Source organism: Macaca thibetana, chromosome 1, assembly GCF_024542745.1.
Source record: "Macaca thibetana thibetana isolate TM-01 chromosome 1, ASM2454274v1, whole genome shotgun sequence".
Lineage (NCBI taxonomy): Eukaryota > Metazoa > Chordata > Mammalia > Primates > Cercopithecidae > Macaca > Macaca thibetana.
In genome coordinates, this window is record NC_065578.1 from 179,956,854 (window position 1) to 179,977,581 (window position 20,728).

Sequence of the window (20,728 nt, forward strand, 5' to 3'; positions counted from 1 at the left end):
CTTTGCCCTTGGCTCTTTCCTGCCCCAGGCTCCCAGGCCCCAAACCTCTGCTCCTGCATCAGATTTGAGGGAGTTCAGCAAAGGCAGAAGTAGAGGTCAGCAGTTTGGGACTTGTTTGATGTGTGTCTCTACAAGCCCTCAGCAGATGGAGCCCGTGGCCTCTGGCTCAAGGCAGGAAGGACTGAGCGTTTTTCCCAGAGAGAGGAGGGTTGTGCAATGATTCTGTCCTGGCCTCCCTAAACCCTCCCTTCTCAGTTCTAGAAACTCTCTGCCTCAGAAATTCCTCCCCCGTTGTCCTGTTTGGGGGATTTCCTTTCTCAAGGCGAACACAATGAATCTCTCTCTGGTTTTGGAAATCCAAAACTGGCCAGAAAAAAATCTTGCAGAGCTGCCTTGACTTCCACGCACAGAACTCAAGTCATTCCTCTCCACCTGTGGGCCATCACCTCCGCAGTCCCCCCACCTCCTGTCTCAAAGGCAGAGCCCCGTTTCCTCATCCAGCCTGGACTTTTTCTCTAACAGACTGTGGCCTGCAGACAGGCAAGAGGACTTCAGACTGGGGCACGGAAGGCCCAGTAACACAAAAGTGAGAGGAGGTCTTAGGATCCAAGGCGCAGGCCATGTCACTGGGGTCCCAGGGCCTGCTGGGGAGGTGAGGCAGACACTTCGCTAGCCCAGGCCCAGTGTCTGGGAGTCGAAGCCCAATTTCCCACTGTGTCAGTAGAACTCAGAGCTTCCATAGGACCATGAACTTACCTCTGTCCTTAGAATAACTAGTTGTAAAGGCTATAGAACAGTGCCCAGCACTTAACAGACACTCAGACATTTTGGCTATTACGTCTCCTTTAACACTGTATTTGTTTGTTTACTGTGTATTTGTCTCTCACAGTCGGTGCTCTACCTGTGACTCTAGTGCTCAGCATAGAATCCAGCGCACAGTGGATGTAGTTTAAATATTTTTTTCTTTTGGACACTGGTCAAGAATCTTTGACTAGCTCCTGGCATTAATCTGGGTAGAAGCCTTTCCCTCTGCTAGTGTCAATAGCCCTGGGGTTAATAGACTTGAGTGGGGGTTCGTGAATCCATTTCCAACCCTTGGGGTTATCTTAGACAGTCTCTGGACCTTCACTTCTTTGTCAATAAAATGAGAGGAAAACAGAGTCAACTCTAAAAGTCTTCCTGGCTTCCAAAGACTGGCAAGAGGTGACTTGATTGTAGGTGATGAGGGAGTGGGTAAGAGAGTACATAAAAATCCATGGGTCATGGCCAGGCACAGTGGCTCATGCCTATAATCCCAGCACTTTGGGAGACTCAAGCAGGAGGATAGCTGGAGCCCAGCAGTTCCAGACCAGCCTGGGCAACATGGTGGTGAGACCTCATCTCCACACACACAAAAAAATAATTTTAAATTAGCTGAACATGGTGGCTGAATGCCAGCTACTTGAGAGGCTGAGGCAAGAGGATCTCTTGAGCCCAGGAGGATCACTTGAGCCAGAGGTAGCCATTGTACTTCAGCCTGGGTGACAGACCCTGTCTCAAAAAAAAAAAAAAAAAAAAAATTCATTGGTTAGGCTCAGGGTATGCTGGAGGATGTGGGCTGAGATATGGGGGGATGAAGCTGAGCCTACTTTCTGGGATAAAAGAGCTGACCAGCCAGGCTCACACCACTCTGAGGCTGCCACGTTTGAGGTATGACCTGATGGTTCCCATTTAGAAGGGACACAGGTCTAATGATTAGTAGTGTCCGACTACTAGGTAACAACCAGCTGAGGGCATGGGGGATGGAGATCTGGAACATAGGCATGCCAAGGATGCTGAATTAGAGTCCCAACATGCAGGACCGGAGGGAAAGACTTCAATTTCTGTAAGTGGAAAGAAGGGGAATCAGATAAAGGGTTATTTCCAACAAATTTTACCTAGTACATAATATTCCCTATGGCAAGCTCTGCTTACGTTCACTTACTCAATGAATCAATGTTTGCTGAATATCAACAATATAGAAGGAACCCTGGTAAGGGCTGTGGGGTGGAGCTGAGGAAGGGAGCAAGCTGGATGAGACAGAGTGACTGCCCTCCAGAGTGCAAGTAAAGCGCTCAGTCCCTCAGGCCTCAGTGCCTGGCCAGCTCAGGGGCCCGAGGTGCCTGGCGGGGGACTAGCTGGCCCTGGCTCTGGAGCTGGTACTGCAGCAGCCCAGGAAGAAATCCTGGGCTGCTGTTTGACTCAGCATCTGATCTACACAGACATGAAAGAAAATGGGTCAGAAAGAATGTGTGTAGGGAGGTGAGGGGGCATGGATTTGCTGCTCTCTTTTCAAGCTGGAGGGCCTGCAGGGGACAGAGGGGCCAGCCCTCTCCTCTTAGCTCCCCACCCCACTGAGCAGCCACTGATCTCAGGGAAGAGTCGGGGGTGATGGACCCTGTGACACAGACACTGAGCCCTGCCACCCTCTTCCTCTTCATCGTTCACATGGCTCTCCGTGACTTGTGCCAAAATGAATTCCAGATTCCAGGGAGGAAGTCCCTGGGAAGTGGAGCACTCAGGGTCAGTGGGGACTCTGGGCCTGTGATGTCACCTTCATTCCCCAGGAGAGCGTGCCTTGCTGCCTCAAACACCCTAATGTGCAGAGAATGTCAGGGATGGACAGAAACAGCTCAAGAACAGAGGTCCTGGCTGACCCCTCTCCTAGGGTGGGTGTTTAATTTCCACTAATTAAGGAGAAAAAGCTCTAAGAATCAAAAATTAAAGACTTACGTTATTCTAAATTTGTTGGTTTTTTAGTTCATGGGCTACTCATTTTATTTTTTTACTTTAAGTTCTGGGGTACATGTGCAGAACTTGCAGGTTTGTTACATAGGTATACACACGCCCTCGTGGTTTGTTGCACCCATCAACCCGTCATCTACATTAGGTATTCTTTTTTTTTTTTTTTTTTTTTTTTTTTTTGATACGGAGTCTGCTTTGTCGCCCAGGCTGGAGTGCAGTGGCATGATCTCGGCTCATTGCAACCTCTGCCTCCCAGGTTCAAGCAATTCTCTGCCTCAGCCTCCTGAGTAGCCGGGATTACAGGCGTCCACCACCACATCTGGCTAATTTTTGTATTTTTAGTAGAGACGGGGTTTCACTATCTTGGCCAGGCTGGTCTTGAACCCCTGACTTCGTGATCCACCCACCTCGGCCTCCCAAAGCTACTCATATTTTAAAAGTAATTTGGATATGATGTCTTTAATTTGGATTGAATTACACACATACACACACACGCGCGCACACACACACACACACACACAAACTTGACCTCTGTGGATTGTACCCTCTAAAGGAATCCAAGACTTGTTATTGCACATGTTACTGAATGCGTGACACATTTTTGAGTGTTCACCAACATGGGAATATTTTGTCAGTGGTGAACTTAGTGCTATTCTTTATTTTGTTAAAACAACTGAGATATCAATTGACCCTTTAAAAATATGTGTGGAACTATTTTATTCCTATCTGTGTGTCTGCCCCGAGTGATTTCAGAATCAGCTATGGACAGCCATCACAGCATGATGGATGGCCAAGTGAATATTTGCCTCTATTTTTTCCCCATATTTTTGTTGAGATAGACCAATGATCAGAATGACAAGAGAAAAAATATAATTGGTTTAATATTAAGATGGGACGTTAAACTTTTGATTTTTGAAATCTGCATGAGCTGATGTTAGAAACTTACATTCACAAAACTAGCATATACAAAGTGTACAACTTTTTCCCCCATAGGTTCCTACACTTGTGTCAGGCAATTTACCTTTAGACTGGGAATTCTTAGGATTGTTTGCTTGTTTGTTGTTTGTTTGTTTTTAAAGATGGAGTCTCACTCTGTTGCCCAGGGCTGAATGCAGTGGTGCCATTATAGCTCACTATAACTTCAAACTCCTGGGCTCAAGGAAGCCTCCTGCCTCAGCTGAGAGTAGCTGAGATTATATGTATAAGCCACCACGTCCAGTGAATTCTTATCTTTAAGGTGCCTGCATTTTTACATATGCATACACTGTAGTTCAGCAAAAGGCTGTGCACACCATGAGGGCTTGTTGAGTATTGTCAAATGTCTAGTTGATAAGGAGGAGCTAGAAACAGAGAAACGCTATAGCCAAGGCTGCTCTGCCCCTGACCTGGTTATGCCTTCCAGTTTAACCCAACAAACAGTAATTGAGCATCAGTTGGGTGCCAGACACTGGACAAGATGCTGGGGATGCAAGGAAGAGTAAAGCACAGACCTGACCTGGAACTGCTCCCAAGAAAATGGGATCAAACCTATTACAGTGACATTTATGGACTTGTGGAAGGACAGATCAATTCCAGCTCTGAAAGTCAGGGAAGGTGGCATGGAAAGTTGGATTTTAAAGGGTTGGCAGGGGTTACCAAGGTAGGAAAGGGCATTTGGGACAGAAGGAACACAAGAGTGAAGGCATATGTTGCTGGGGGAAAAGGGCATGCAGGAGGTTCAGGAGAGAGCTGCAGGGCTCAGATTTAAAGAACCCTTTATATTTGCTCTGTTTGGGAGTTTGGATCTTATCCTACAGGCAAATAGTTGCACAAAGTTTGACGGCATGTAAGAGAGTGAATGTGCACCTCTGGAAACGGGCACAAGGTTCCACACGGCAGACACTGAAGACTGCTTCCATTGTTCATCTACAATTGCTGTTGGTAGAGCCTGTCTCATAAACACGTGGCTCAAAGCTGTTGCTCAGCAAAAGCCACCCTGTTCTCGGTGGCTGCACACCTATCAGGGCCCTAGAGACAAATCCCAGCTGTAGCTGCGGCCCTTGCAAGCAGAGATTTCTGCTTCAAGACCCTTCTTCCGGCCTTCCTCTTGAGGGTTGCCCATTGGTAATAATTAGTAATCAATTAATATGTGCTGTTGTTGCTGGATTTTAAAATGTATATTTCCCATTGACCGGGAAGAGCAGCTCACGCCTGTAATCCCTGCACATTGGGAGGCCAAGGCAGGCAGACCACTTGAGGCCAAGAGTTCGAGACCAGCCTGGCCAACATGGTGAAACCCCATCTCTACTAAAAATACAAAAATTAGCCAGGCGTGGTGGCATGTGCCTGTAATCCCAGCTACCAGAGGCATGAGAATCACCTGAACCCAGGAGGCAGCGGTTGCAGTGAGCCAAGATCACACCACTGCACTCCAACTTGGGCAAAAGAGCAAGACTCCATCTCCAAAAAAAAAAAGTATGTTTCACAAAAAGAAATGCTTAAAAGTGAAAATCTCTAAACATCTAATGGAAGTGCCAGGAATATTATGTGTATATTAAACATTAATTTTCTTTTTTCCTTGTTAACCAAATACCCAATTATCCATGCCTAAGGAAAGAAAGTCCAGCTGATTGACCCAAATACCCAGAAGCCAGGTATCTCCCTCTCTTCAGGGGTAATTACTCAAATCACAGCCTACTGCTTGTTCAGAGATGTGTGATCTCAGGCATGCTGGATTCTTCAGGGTTGTTCCTGCTTTAAATCACAAGTATTTTAATAACCTTACAAGAAATGGTTCTTTGTTCTTTGGTATTCCATGGTATGCTTGTAAGCTTCTGAATTTGTTCTGGTTAAATTGAATAGAAGACCAGGATGTGTGTGTGTTGGGGGAACAGGGGATGGGGCTGGGGGCTAGCAGTGGGAGAGAGAAATTAGGGAGATTGAGTGTTCCATGACAGCTCCACAAGTGAAAACTGGAATTGGGCTTCATTGGAAAAGACACTAGTTGGGGAAATATTGGAGAATAATAACCCCGAATAATTACAAGAAAATGAGAAAGGAAAAGGAGATAATAGTAGCCAAAAATGAAGCAATGTTGTTATTGAACATGGTGGCATATGCAGTTGAACCTATGTGTGCATGGACTTATTTAGTTACTTAGTTCATTTGATCCTCACAGCAACCCTGAGAGGGATACGGTCATTATCCCACCTTACAGATGAAGAAATTGAGACTTAAGAAGGTACCCAAAGTCACACTGCTGGAAAGAAGTAGAGTCAGGATTTGAACCCAGATATCCTGGGGGATACTTGGAAAATCCTATTTAGTAGGCCCAGACTTGTAGGCCATTTGCCAAACATTCATACTTTCTTCAACTGAAAAAAGATGAGCTTGACAAACTGTCACCAATATGTCCTTTTTTTTAGGAAGTGTAAGGCAATTACTACTAAATAGTTTTAAAAGTAATAAAATAAATATACAGAGAGCAAAACAAATAAAACAAATGTGGTAAGATGTAAACAAATAGGGAATCTGGGAGATTGGTATATGGGAGTTCTTTGTACTATTCCTGCAGCTTGTTGAAAAATCTGAAATTGCCAGGTATGGTGACTCATGCCTACTGTAATCCCAGCTACTTGGGAGGCTGAGGCAGGAGGACTGCTTGAGCCAAAGAATTTGAGACCAGTCTGGGAAACATAGTGAGACCTCACTAGAAAAAAAAAAAAAAAAAAAAAGGCTTAAATCATTTAAACTGAAAAGAAATTACAAAAGAAATCCCAAACCTGTGACTAATGTGCCTACAAAAAAAAAAAAAAAAAAAAAAAAGATTATCTTCTACTTCATAGTATGCTTATAAATTTCTAAATCTGTCATGGTGTATTAGTCCGTTTTCACACTGCCGATAAAGACATAACTGAGACTGGGCAATTTACAAAAGAAAGAGGGTTTAATGGACTCACAGTTCCATGTGGCTGGGGAGCCCTCACAATCATGGTTGGAAGGCAAAGAGGAGCAAGTCGCATCTTACATGTAGGGCAGCAGGCAAAAAGCGTGCCTGTGCAGGGAAGCTCCCCCTTATACTACCATCAGATCTCATGAGACTTACTTGCTATCACGAGAACAGCACAGGAAAGACCTGCCCCCATGATTCAGTTACCTCCCACGGGGTCCCTCCCACAACATGTGGGAATTCAAAATGAGATTTGAATGGGGACACAGCCAAACTATATCACATGGTTACACTGGGCAGAACACCAGGGCGTGTGTGCGGGTGTGTGTGTGTCTGTGTGTGTGTAGGGGCCAGACGTGTGAGGTGAACTGCACAACTCTTTTCTTAACTCTGTTCTGAGAAGAAGCCCACTTCTTGGATCCTGTGTGAGAAAAGCAAATCAGTAACCAGATTTCACGGTGGCCATTAATCATTCAGGTCGTAAAGCAGACCCCTGAGAAGTGGTCGGCAGGTCCTGTCAGGGAGCTTGACTGGGGACAGGCCTCTTTGTCCATCCCCACCATTTTCACTTTCAAGAGAAAATATCCTCCCAGCGCTAAGACACCAGTGCAATTAGCTTTGCCTAATTATTACCTAACACTGTTTTGAATCTAGAAAATAAAAGACTGCTGAAAAATCCCTTTACTGCTTCTTGTCTGAGTTGTTCCCTCACAGTGTTTCATAAAGAGCCAGTTAATTAATTAGGGCCTGTAAGGAGAAACAGGCTTTCTTGATCTTTGGCCAAGAATTCCCCAAATCGCTCACTCTGCTTGTTCCAAAATCCTGTGCTCTTAATGACTGGGCACAGAAACCATTAATTCTGTCAGGTCAGGGGGTATTTCGAAGCTTCAGTACCTGACACCCTAGACTGGAATTTGGTTTGTCAAAACAAAGGGAGGGGAGTGGATAGTGAAGGAAGAAGGCAGTTGAGCAGGAGCTGGTTCTAGACCAGGGCGCCCCACTCAAGCAGGGGCAGATCTCCATGAGCAGCCTCACAGGGTGAGCAGGAACCTTAGGACTAATCTCTTACGATCTGCGTAAGTAGCTGGGAAATCCCTTTGTCACGCAGGACATTTGTCATATGCTATTTGACTTGGTCACTTTTTCCAATAACAGTCCCTTGTGCTAAAAGGGGTGGAAAAACACTCTGAAATTCCAATGTCCTTGTTTTTTTTTCTTTTTCCCTTCCCTTTGGGCCGTAATTCTTCCACCTGTGTTGGCATTATGAGTTTCTAGTTTCCCTTTGAAACAGAGGCCTTGTTTATGTGTAGAACAGGATTTTTCAACCCTGGCACAGTTGACAAACTGGACCAGATGATTCTTTGTTGTGGGGCTATCCTGTGTATTATAGGATGTTTAGCAACACCCCTGGCTTCTGCCAACTAAATGACAGTAGCACTTTCTTCTTACAATTGTGACAACCAAAAATGTCTCCAGACATTGCCAAATGTGCCCTGGGGGGTGATTAACCCTGGTTGAAAATGATTGATCTAGAACCTTTTTAGGAATAAGGGTCTTCCTGGTTTTCCTGGGAAACCACTGGAGACAGGAGAGAGATCAGAGCAGGCTGGATGCATTTGACTCAAACTCAGGCTCATGAAGGAAAGAGGAGTAATTATGATTTTATATCAGAGGCATTCTGGAAGACAGGGTTTGCTGTATTACTCTGGTGCTAGTTCTAAAGCATTAGAAGGATGTTATACTCTGCATTTGCTGTTCATGCAAGAAGCTTTTGAAAGCGGTTCCAGGATCAGGGCAGTACAGGAAGCTGGCCTAGAGATACTAAGATTCAGATCACCAGGCCAAGGTCTTTGAACAATTAGAAATACAGTATTTTAAGAATGTTTGGGAGAGCCCATCTGAGACCCACCCAGGTTGACTCTCCAGATTTACCTATTCTAGGCAGTCTTTCTCCTTCCTGTTAAATTAAAACTGCCCTCTCGGTAAAGGTCAACAAATTCATCTTTTACATTCCAAGAACAAAGCTATGGACTGCCCAAAGTGAATTTCCATGATTCTTCAGGTGTCCACCCAATATTTTCAGGGAAGTACTGAGAAGGTTCACCCAGGATAAAATATTTGCCATGCCTTGAATTAGGGTGAAAAAGATAAAGTCTGATCTTCCAGGGAGCACTGCAACTTTAGCTAAAAAATGAACAAAACCAAAATGAGCGGGAGAAGTATGCAGAAGCACTTGAGCAACCCACTTAAGAGCATGAGGCTGTGGGACCTTAGCCTTACTTAGGAATTTTGTACAGGTTTTCATAATTCCTGGGGTCTCCCTTCTAGTCTTGGGCTTGGGGGGACAGTGCTGCCATCCATTTCATAAACCAATGAGATAAAACCAGGTTGTTGAATAAACTGCTATATTCTTGGGACGGGATTTGATCAGGTTGGATACAATCACAACAAAACAATCTGTGTAATGAATGAGCTGTAACAAAATTCAATTCTACTATAATATTACTCTCCACTTAATGTAGGCCTTTTTACTTTTAAAACTAATATCATAGTTATCAAACACATTAACATGCATAGTATCGTGTTTAACTCAGAAGGAGTGACATGAGGCCTAGAGATGAGTGAATTCGGGCCTGTTTTATTTCAGACTCCTGGAATCGACTCCTAAATGATCTCACTGCCTCTGCTCTTGCTGCCCTACATTGATTTTCCACCCAACAGCCAATCTCTGAAATGTAACTCAGATCACTCTGTTGCTTAAGACCCTCCAAAGGCCGGGCACAGTGCCTATAATTCCAGCACTTTGAGAGGCCAAGGTGGGAAGATCATTTGAGGCCAGGAGTTTGAGACCAGCCTGGGCAACATACTGAGACCTTATCTCTACAACAAATTTAAAAATTAGCCTAGTGTGGTGGCATGCACCTGTAGTCCCCGCTACTCGGGAGGCTGAGCCCAGGAGTTTGAGGTTACAGTGAGCCGTGATTGCGCCACTGCACTCCAGCCAGGGCACAGAGTGAGACCCTGTCTCAAAATAAACAAAAACCCTCCAAAGGTTTTGAATAAAATCCCAAACTTGTTCCCTGGGCTTTCCAGGCCTTTTCTATCTGCTCCTTCAAGCCTCTGACTTCAGCCTGTTTTCCCAGCGCTGCAGCCATGCCAGCAGCTCTCCCACCTCAGGGGCTACAAAACTGCTCCCTCTCTCTGTGACACTTTCCTCCTCACTGTCGTGTGACTGGTGGCTTGCCATTTGCTTCTCTCCCCAGCAGCCCACAGCACCCAATCTCTACCTTCTTTCCCTGTGTTATTTTCTTTGCCGCTCTTATCATCACTATCTGAAGTTACTTTAGACTCACAGTTTTACTTGGTATTGTTCTGTGATTTGATATTTTTTTCCCATCTAGTGATGTGTCTTGGAGATCTTCCCATGTCAGATTAGACAAATCTACTTCATTCTTTTAAATGGCTATATAATATTCCTTCAAATGGAGGTACCGAAATTTAACAGCTTCCTTTTTTATTCTCGATTTTTTACTATTACGAATAATGCTGAAGTGAACCATCTTTTTGAATACATCTCTGTGCACATGTGCAAGTTTTTTCTGTAGTATAGATTCCTGGAGGTGGAAGTGCCAGGTCGAGGTCATGCCCATCTCTCATTTTGTTAGATGCTGACTGCCATATTGCCCTCCTAAAAGGCTTTATCAATTTACGCTCTCGTCAACCATGTGTTAGCATGTACACTTCCCCATCCTCACCAGCACTAGTCATTGGCATTTTAAAAACATTTGCTTTAAGTGATACACAGTGGTGTCTTATTTCACATCAGAATCCTAAAGACCATTTCAAGATTGTTTCATGCTGGCGTCCACTGGGATCATACCTCTGGGTCAGTTGAGGGAGAAGCAGCAAAATCCTCTATGAGCTCTGAGACTTTCATAAGACACATGAAATCTTTCAAAGCAATGTCGTCCATCGCAGCAGAAACCTCCTCTGTCTCAATGCCAGCAGAGCTCAGTCAATAACTTGGAGAACTGTGGACCAGCCTGACGTTCCTGCATGCGGCTCTCCCCCATCCATCATCCAAACACACCTCAGCTGAGGCTCTAAAGTCCGTCAAAATCTGCCCAAGTGCAGCACACGCCCTCCCCAACCTTGGCTGCTCTGACATTACTCAGAATACTGTGGGGGGGTTCGGTAGCTCACGCCTATAATCCCAGCACTCTGGGAGGCTGAGGTGGGCAGATCATCTAAGGTCAGAAGTTCGAGACCAGACTGGCCAACATGATGAAACCCCATCTCCACTAGAAATACAAAAATTAGGCCAGGCGCGTGACTCACACCTCTAATCCCAGCACTTTGGGAGGCCAAGGTGGGCGGATCACGTGAGGTCAGGAGTTCAAGACCAGCCTAGCCAATGTGGTGAAACCCTGTCTTTACTAAAAATACAAAAATTAACCAGGTGCGGTGGTGGGAGCCTGTAATCCCAGCTACTTGGGAGGCTGAGGCAGGAGAATCACTTGAACTCGGGAGACAGAGGTTGCAGCGATCCAAGATCATGCCATTGCACTCCAGCCTGGGCAACAGAAGCAAAACTCTGTCTAAAAAAAAAAAAAAAATACAAATATTAGCTGGACACAGTGGCGGGTGCCTGTAATTTCAGCTACTAAGGAGGCTGAGGCAGGAAAATCGCTTGAACCCAGGAGGCGGAGGTTGCAGTGAGCCAAGATCACGCCATTGCACTCCAGCCTGGGCAACAAGAACAAAACTCCATCTCAAAAAAAAAAGAACCCTTTGTTTGGTTTCACTTAAAGAGGAGAGAAGATATCAGGGTCTGGTTGTAATCAGACCCTCATTCTCTAGAGATGGCTTTCTAAGCCGGGAAGGAAACATCTGCTCTCTCTAAGGGACAGCAGGACAAAAGGGGCAGCAAGACCAAGAAAAACATCTCATTGAGGCCAGGCCAGGGACAAGCTTTGCTGGTCAAAAGAAAATCTTCTTAGATTTAATAACTCCCACATTGGCAAGCTGCACGTTTGTTTTTTTTTTTTTTTCCAAAGAGTTTTTGAGTTTTCCCTGTCCCCCTCTACTTTCCTCCCCAAGGGGTGATTGGACTTCCTCAGGAAATAGAAATATGTCCAACGTCCCTGAGTGCTGGTGCGGTGCTAAACTCTTTATACCATTTATCTAACAGCACTGTGAGCCAGATTAATATTATTACCTCCAGCTTAGAGATAAGAGTTGGCAGCCAGAGCAATTGAGTAACTAGTTGGGCACCCAAGGTCACCCAGCTAGTGACACCTGGGGCAGGATTTAAACCTGAACCTGTAAACAGGTTCTGTTGCCTCTAGGTGGAGGTTAGTATTTTAACCTAAGGAATTACAAAGGCTTTATTTTGGGGCATTTGTAGGTTATTGTGCATTTCTTTACTTTCAGATTTTTTAGAGAAAATCCAAAATAACAGTGGAATTAATTTAAAACTGTGTCTTTCTGTGTCCCTGAAATTCTCACACATGGTACATTTTCAATGAGCTGACTTTGTTTCTCCACTTCTGCAGTAATTGAGCTTCTTCGGTTCAGTGCATGAGTGGTTCAGCGGTTCATTGGGCTTCCTGGTTGAGGGAGGGGCTGGATAACCAAGTGTATTCACTTCCTATTGCTGCTGCAATAAATTACTGGAAACTTACTAGCTTAAAACAACACAAATTTATGATCTTATAGAAGTTTGAAAATCAAAGAATGTTCTTTCTGGAAGAAAACATTCTTTCTGGAAAAATCCATTCTTTTGCCTTTTCTAGCTTCCAGGGGCTATCTGGATTCCTTTTACCATGTTAAGATAACATATTCACAGGTTCCAGGGATTAGAGTGTGGACATTTTTGGAAGGCCATTATTCAGCCTGCAGCACCAACCAACAGTTTGTCGGGGACTGAGGTCTCCCAGGACATGGGATTTTTAGTGCTAAAACCAAGAAAGTCCCCGCAAACGTGGACAGCTGGTTCCCTAGAAGGGGACTCTGTTCCATGAAGATATTCTTACTAGGGGAAATAGAGAGGGAAGATAAACACAAATAAGACAGCTGTAAGGGGCCGGGCGTGGTGACTCACACCTGTAATCCCAGCACTTTGGGAGGCCGAAGCAGGTGGATCACCTGAGGTTAGGAGTTCGAGACCAGCCTGGCCAACATGGTGAAGCCCCATCTCTACTAAAAATACAAAAAATTGGCCGAGCATCGTGGCACACGCCTGTAATCCCAGCTACTTGGAAGGCTAAGGTGGGAAAATCGCTTGAACCTGGAAGGTGGAGGTTGCAGTGAACCGAGGTCATGCCACTGCACTCCAGCCTGGGCAACAAGAGAGAAACTCTTTCTTAAAAAAAAAAAAAAAAAAAAAAGCTGTAAAGGAAACTGTTTTTCCAATGTCATTCTTTAGGGAAAAAGCAACCTTTGACTTTTCCAAACATCCCCGCACTGCAGCCTCAGCACGGCCATACCCTCACAAAAAGGAATCTGTGCTGAATATTCTGTCACCTGTTTTACCCAAGAAAAACAGCTATCTCCTGGATAAAGTCTATTTCAAAGCTCGAATTGTCCCTATGTTAAGAAGCCTATGTGGTACACTTGTACTCAGAAAGGTTAATAAAAGAGTAGAATAAAATAGACATGTAGTTAAAAATAGAGCCCGATTCCATGCGAATGACACAGACTTGATACTCCACTGCGGAGCCATGGTGGGCTTCTGCATCACACGTCCTCCTCCTGTGTTCATTCCTTCCTCCTCACCTTCCACTCTATCCCCCGCCCCGCTCCACCCCCCGCCCAGCTATATTTAGTACCATAGTCTGTGGGTTTCTGAAAGAATTCTCTCATGTATTTTTGATTCTCACTGAAGGGGAAACCTTGGTTTTGTGTCGTATTTTTACATATGTATTTAGTTCGTGTCATATTTTTACATATATATTTAGGTTTCCATTTCTGAAGAAATATATACCCCAAAAAAAGCATTTTTCAACAATGGGTGAATTCCAAGAAGCCTGGAGTCTGATTTGGAAAGGATGGGGGATGGGAATTGGGTAGCTTTTGCAGTGGAAAGGATTTGAACAGAGGCCACACTTCTGGAGTGGCTCCTACAAGCCGGAGCATATCAGCATGGTCTGGCAGAAGTGACAGTTATGGAAGGGAGGGTCATAAATCATTTCCTAGCTGTGAGGACAAAGGGATTCAAAGTCTCCCAAGCCAGAGGTAGTGTAGCCAACAAGATCAGCAGCAATGAGGGAGCAACTGTGCCACTTTGTGTTACTCCCTGATGGCCAGCGCAGGGCTGCAAGTAGTGGCTGCAAAAGCCAGACAAATAGATGGAAATCCAGGAACTAGAGGAAATTCAGGCCTGCAAGGGGCTCTGGGAAGTGTATGTTGTTCTCTCTGGTGAGTTCAGACAGCCTGAGGCACATGGTATGGAGGGAGGTGCAGATGGTCAAGAAAACAGGGTTCTGTCGCCAGCGGCCAGCGGAGCTTCTTAAGGTTTGCAGGGCTGCTCTGTGCAAGTCTGTTTAGGGACGTCATCCTGATCTCTATATGCATGCAAGCCCAGCCACCCCTTCTGCTGGTCAGCCACTGGCCACTGAGTCTGGGTAGAAGAACATACCAGATGTGGGTAACCCATCATCCCCTTGGGAAATCCAGCTGCCATCATGTGCCTTCTGCGGTCAATTGTTTCCCCTAAAAAAGTCCAGTTCCTATCATGCTATCTCCCCACTTTCTTTCCAGCCTTACCTTCTTCTACATACATCTTTCTTTCTGGCATATAGATCTTTTCTTCAATACCTGAAAAATCTCCTATCTTCATGCCTTTGTATGTGCTGCCCCCTCTTCCAGAAATGCCTTCCACCACTTCCTATTTCCTTTGTCTTCCTAGAAAACTTCCACCCAGCTTCAAACTGAAATACCCAAGACACAAGTCACGTTAAGTGTTGGTAAGTTGGGAAATCCAGCTGCTGTCATGAATCACAGACACAAGCCTGGGAAGATGCTGGCTCCACAATGCATTGGAGTAAAGGGTATGAGGGCAGGGAGAGGGCATTGTGCTGGTATACCCCCATTCTCTGCCCAGAGGCCTAAGGACAAGTGTTAGTAGACGGCTGGCCTAGGCATGACTAGCTAGCTGGAGGAAAAGCAAGGAAAATTGCTCCCTGTGGAGAGGAAATCCATAACTAGCCTGTATTTATTGGGGGCCTCAGCCCACTCAGCTAACAGTTCCAAGGGATGGCATGGTAGGCTCCTGTGGTCCCATCTATGGATCAAACTTTGTGGACCATACTACGCTTTCAGACTGACTTCAGACTCAAGTAGAACTATCTCACTTGAAAACTGTCTTAAGGCTTAGGCTGGACAATTTGAAGAGGGAGGGCCTGGTAGGATTGTCTGTTTCATGCTCCCTGAAGAATGTGAGCACCTAACTCCCTGCTTCCCAAAACTATCCAGACTGGAACGGAGGGATCTGGGACTAAAGGACCAAATCGAATAAGCACTCACCTTAGAGTCAAAAATGCTATGTTCAAATCCCACTTCAAATTCCAACAGCCACTTCCTGTCTCTGTGATCTCAGGCAAAACTGCTGAATGACTCTGAACCTTGGCTTCCTTATTTGGAAAACAGTGATTATATCACCTAACAGTGATAAACAGTGATTATAACACCTATTACAGAGTTGTTGTGAAATTTAGAATGAGAAAATACAGACCAAAGTGCCTAACACTGCACCTAACACAGAGCAGATCACCAACAAATGGTGAGTAAGTTAATTCCTTGGTTTGGCACACAATAACCTCCTGATTTGGCCTAATTCTTCCCTGCCTTCTTCCCAGCTAGCCTCTTCCCCTCAGTTTTGCAAAGGTGCTCCGGCTGTGTGGGGGAGGGTGAGACACCCTTGGTGACAATGGATGAAAATGGTATCATTGCTCTTCAAACAAAACCAAGAAAAGGAGGCTTCAGTAGGGCTTAGAGACTTCATTCCTGACTCAGTTCATCTGCTCACCTCATTTTGTCCCCCTGGAGTGAGTATCTTCCTTCTGTTTTAAAATTGAGGTTTTATTATTTCTTAGATATGACAAAGCCAACAGATCAGGAGATGGCTGCTGTTGAAAAGAAAGTTGTTACACTCACAGGTCCCAAGAGGACGGGGCACACTGAGCCATAAGGGGCCGGCAAGGAGGCTCCAGGGTCAGTCAGAAGGCAGAGGGAGTGGAGAAACAAGGGCAAAAGATGTGATTGTGGTTCTGGGAATGACAGGTGAGGCAGGCTGTCCTTTGCCTAGTTTAAATAAATTCAGCAGCCTCTGGGGCATAGGGGATATCCCTAGTTGTTTGGTACCTAGCCTTGGGGAGATTAGGGTAGGGGAACAGTGACCCTGAGTGTGACAGCCCTGTGGTGAAGGTGGTTGGGGGGTGGTTGGTCTGGATTGGTTGGTTTGCATTTGAAAAGTGTGCTCAAGGGCCAGTTATTTACTATCCCTAGGAATTGGCTAGAGGGATAATTCCTCCCTTCAAGGGTCAGCAAGTCCCCAAATGTCAAACATCAAAATACAGAAAATAAAAAGACATAGTTAATAACACCCTCTTCTCTGCTGTTGGATTCTAGCTTAGGTCTAATCTGTTCTAAGAAGGCTTCCTAGGCCACCCTATCCCACTGGATGACTCCCTCCCTGAAGTCCTATAGCACTTAATGTCTCTGCTGTTCATTTTGGTGTCTTATTATTTCAGCAAAGTGTATGCTGTGTCCCCCATCAGAAACCTCGGCTTCTTGGAGATGGGAATTGTGTCTTACTTCTCTATGTCCCTTACAGCGACTGGCACAGAGCCTTCAACGTAATAAGCACTCATTAAATTTTTGTTAGGGAACACTCAAGGTTCAGTTTAGGAGGCCACAGGGATGATTCCTTAAAGTTTTTTTCTTACCTCCTTAGCAGGAATAACCCTGCTAAGAGGCACTCAAAGCTTGGTTTCTTCCTTTATCATCCAGCACTTGGTCTTCCTAAAATTTAGAATGTTTACAAATCCAGACAATCTTTGTGAAATTCACAAACAAGGAAAATACAGGCAGCTCCAGCTATGACTACAATTCAGAAGGGGTCATTTCTAATTGCAGCTGAAAAGGAAAAATGGAGTTAGTGTTGATGTTCTGACCGCAGTGTTTCTTCCACTAACTCCCTAGAAGGAAGGAGTAGATTACACATGTCAGCCAGGTTCACTGAGTAGCCAGGAGGATATGTGTGTCTCATGAATTTTTTTTTTTTTTTGAGACAGAGTCTCACTCTGTCGCCCAGGCTGGAGTGCAGTGGTGTGATCTCGGCTCACTGCAAGCTCCGCCTCCCAGGTTCACGCCGCCATTCTCCTGTCTCAGCCTTCAGCTGGGACTACAGGTGCCTGCCACCACGCCTGGCGAATTTTTATTTTATTTTTTGTATTTTTAGTAGAGATGAGGTTTCACTGTGTTAGCCAGGATGGTCTCAATATCCTGACCTTGTGATCTGCCCTCCTTGGCCTCCCAAAGTGCTGGGATTACAGGCGTGAGCTACCACGCCCAGTCTCTCATGAATTTTTATTAATGGGCAAATCACTCATGTTGTGTGTTGTGTCTGTCCTTGGCTGGACATCCAAGAATCCAGCACAAGCTATAAGGAAGGGAGATTTACTTGTTTCCAAGTGGCCTGGAATGAGCCATGAGACACAGTGGACCCTCACGGTCCTGAGAACAGGATGTGGCAATGGTCATGGGGTCCTCCTCCATGAGCACAGGAGCAAAGATGGTGACCAAATGCAGAACGGGTCTGACTTGCATGTCCAATGTTAGAGTAATTTGGCTCCTTTTTTGGGGCAGAACTGATGGACAAAAATAGACCTCATTTTGGGAAGCCTGGCATGAAATTAAATTCCAGGGCCATAGCTACAGCTTTGCCAATGGGCTGGCTTTCTACCAATGTGCAGAAATGCCCTTGTCATGCAAGTTGAAGACGGTGGTGGAGTGGGGAAGGGAGGAGAGCTTCTTTTATGGGTATTCTAACATGGCAGGGGCTGCTCCACCTGTCTTTAGTCCCTCGCTATTTAAAATATAATTTGCAGACCTGCAGCCTTGGTCTCATTTCGGAGCTTGCCAGAAATGCGGAATCTCAGGCAAGCCTGGGACTAGAGTGAGAGATGGCTGCCTATAGTGCAAAATGGAAGGAGGTGCCCCAAAACTCAGTAATCAAGATAAACAATATTTTAAAATACCGAAATCACTGCCAAAAATCCATGATACACAAAATATCAACATTTTAAATAAAAGCGAGATCTGACTCAGCACTTAAACAAATCTGCCGCACTTACCTCATGCTAATCTTGACTCTGATCTCAGGTTCCATCCCAGACCTATAGAATCAGAATCTATATTCTAAAAAGACCCCCAGAGGATTCATATGTAAATCAAAGTTTAAGAAGCACAGCTTTAGACAACATAACCCACAATGTAACAAACCAAAATCTTAGAATCTAGACAGCAGCAAAGATAGAAAGGTATGAGCAGAAATAAAGTTTCAGAAGCATCTAACTCCTCCAGCTTGCTTGCCATTGCCTGGGTTTGCACACCACCACCTTAAAATTGCAGTGTTCTATAATTTACCATGAACATTTCAAAACCTTTTTTTTTTTTTTTTTTTTTTGAGATAACTATAGATTTGCAGGAAGTTGCAAGTTTAATACAGAGAGAGCCCATGTACTCTTCACTCAGTTTCCCCTAGTGATTACTGATTACTTAGTCCATTTAGGCTGCTGTAACAAAATACGTTAGACTGGGTAGTTTATAAATAACGTAAATTTATTGCTTATAGTTCTGGAGTCTGGGAAGTCCAAGATAAAGGCCCTCGTAGATGTGGTGTCTAGTGAAGGCCTGTTCCTGATAAATGGTGCCTTCTTTTTTTTTTTTTTTTTGAGATGGAGTCTCGCTCTGTCACCCACGCTGGAGTGCAGTGGTGCACTATCGGCTCACTGCAACCTCTGCCTCCTGGGTTCAAGCGATTCTTCTGCCTCAGCCTCCTAAGTAACTGGGACTACAGGCACGTGCCACCAAGACCGGCTAATTTTTGTATTTTTGGTAGAGACAGGGTTTCAGCATAGTGGCCAGGCTGGTCTCGAACTCCTGACCTTCTGATACACCCACCTCAGCTTCCCAAAGTGTTGGGATTACAGGCGTGAGCCACTGTGCCCAGCCTAAATGGTGGCGTCTATGTGTCCTCACAACATGGAAGGGCAAATGGGGTCCCCCAGGCCTCTTTTATAAGGTCTGTAATTCCATCCATGAGGGTTCCACCCTCATGACCTAGTCACCTCCCAAAGGCCCCACCTCTTACTAGCAACATGTTGGAGATTAGATTTCAACATATGAATTTTGGAGAGACAGATATTCAGACCATAACAGTTATATTTTCTGTAACTATAGTAGACTATTGAAATGAGGACATTGACAATGGCATAAGGTGTATGTATAGTTTATATGTTATTTTGTCAAAAGGGTAGATTTACAGAACCAACACAAGTAAGCTATAGAACTAGCTCCTTACCACAAAGATCTCCCACAAGCTACAGCTTTAAAGTCATACCTACCCCTTTCCCTGACCCACCATCCCTAACCCCTGGAAAGCACTAATCTTCTTAACACTTTTTTTTTTTTTTAAGAGACAGAGGTCTCACTATATTGCCCATGTTGGTCATGAACTCCTAAGCTCAAGCGAGCCTCCTGCCTCAGCCTCCCAAAATGTTGGGATTATAGGCATGAGCCGAAATGTCCAGACTTTTGAACAACTTTTTGACCATGTTATATAAATGAAATCATATAATGAGCAAACTTTTGAGATTGCCTTTTCTTCACTCAGCATAATGAACTAAAGATCCATCCAAATTGTTGCACATATCAATAATGTGTTCCTTTTTTAATTTTTATTTGTTTTTATTTTTTTATTTTTTGAAGCAGAATCTCACTGTGTCACCCAGGCTGGAGTGCAGTGGCACCATCTTGGCTCACTGCAACCTCCAATTCTCAGGTTCAAGCAATCCTCCCACCTCAACCTCCCAAATAGCTGGGAGTACAAGTGTGTGCCACCCACCACGCCCAGCTAATTTTTGTATTTTTAGTAGAGACAGGGTTTCACCATGCTGGCCAGGCTGGTCTCGAATTCCTGACCTCAAATGACCCACCCACTTCTGCCTCCCAATGTGTTGGGATTACAGGCATGAGCCACAGTGCCCAGCCAATTTTTTCCTTTTTATTGCTGAGTATAGTCCCTGCTATGGGCGTACCACAATTTAGTTAACCATTTACCTATTATAAGACATTTGGGTGGTTTCCTGTATTTGATTATTACAAATAAAGCTGCTATGAACTATTCTAGCTCCTATAACTTTCCATATACATTTTAGAATTCTGTTGATATTTACATTTTTAAAAATCTTGTAATTTTGACAGGAAATACATTAAATTTATATATCATTTTGGGGAGAATTAGCATCTTGACTGTGTTGAGTCTTCCAATCCATAACATAGTATGTCCCTTTATTTTTTTGTTGTTGTTCCTAACCACTAGACTATGCCATCCAACTCAATAGAAGCATGATCACCCAAAGAAATTCAGGATTATCAGCATCTTCTGCTATTTGTCATGGCACTGAATTCAAATATTTGTTCCTGTGTTCACAGAGGCAACATAGATATAGTGCATATGGGAATAAAGGGTTGAAGGCATCCTTGAAAAGGACTCTCAGTTAAGATTTAAAATGCATATGTCTCTACATTTATTTAGATCTTTGATTTTTTCATCAGTATCTTATAGTTTTTAACGTATAAGCCCTATATATGTTTTATTATATTTATACCTAAGTATTTCATTTGATTGATTAACATTTGCTTTGTATTTTTATTTTGATTTCCATTTGTTTGTTGCTAGCATATGGAAATACAATTAATTTTCTTATGTTGATCTTGTAACTTATGACCTTGTGATAAGTTATGAACTTA

The 20,728-nt window shown here is 44.4% G+C and overlaps 1 protein-coding gene across 2 annotated transcripts in view; it reads left to right on the plus strand.

The window, feature by feature from the left end:
* Positions 1–20,728, plus strand: part of NMNAT2 (nicotinamide nucleotide adenylyltransferase 2) — a 175,327-nt gene that overhangs the window by 105,854 nt on the left and 48,745 nt on the right. Inside the window, exon 1 of one of the 2 annotated variants that reach the window (XM_050765924.1) lies at positions 12,141–14,110. The exons of the other annotated variant lie outside the window; for it this stretch is intronic. Within the exon in view, the coding sequence (XP_050621881.1) occupies positions 14,041–14,110 (70 nt within the window). The 5' untranslated portion in view covers positions 12,141–14,040. Of the gene's footprint in view, positions 1–12,140; positions 14,111–20,728 lie in introns of those variants that run through there. 2 annotated transcript variants of the gene reach the window in all.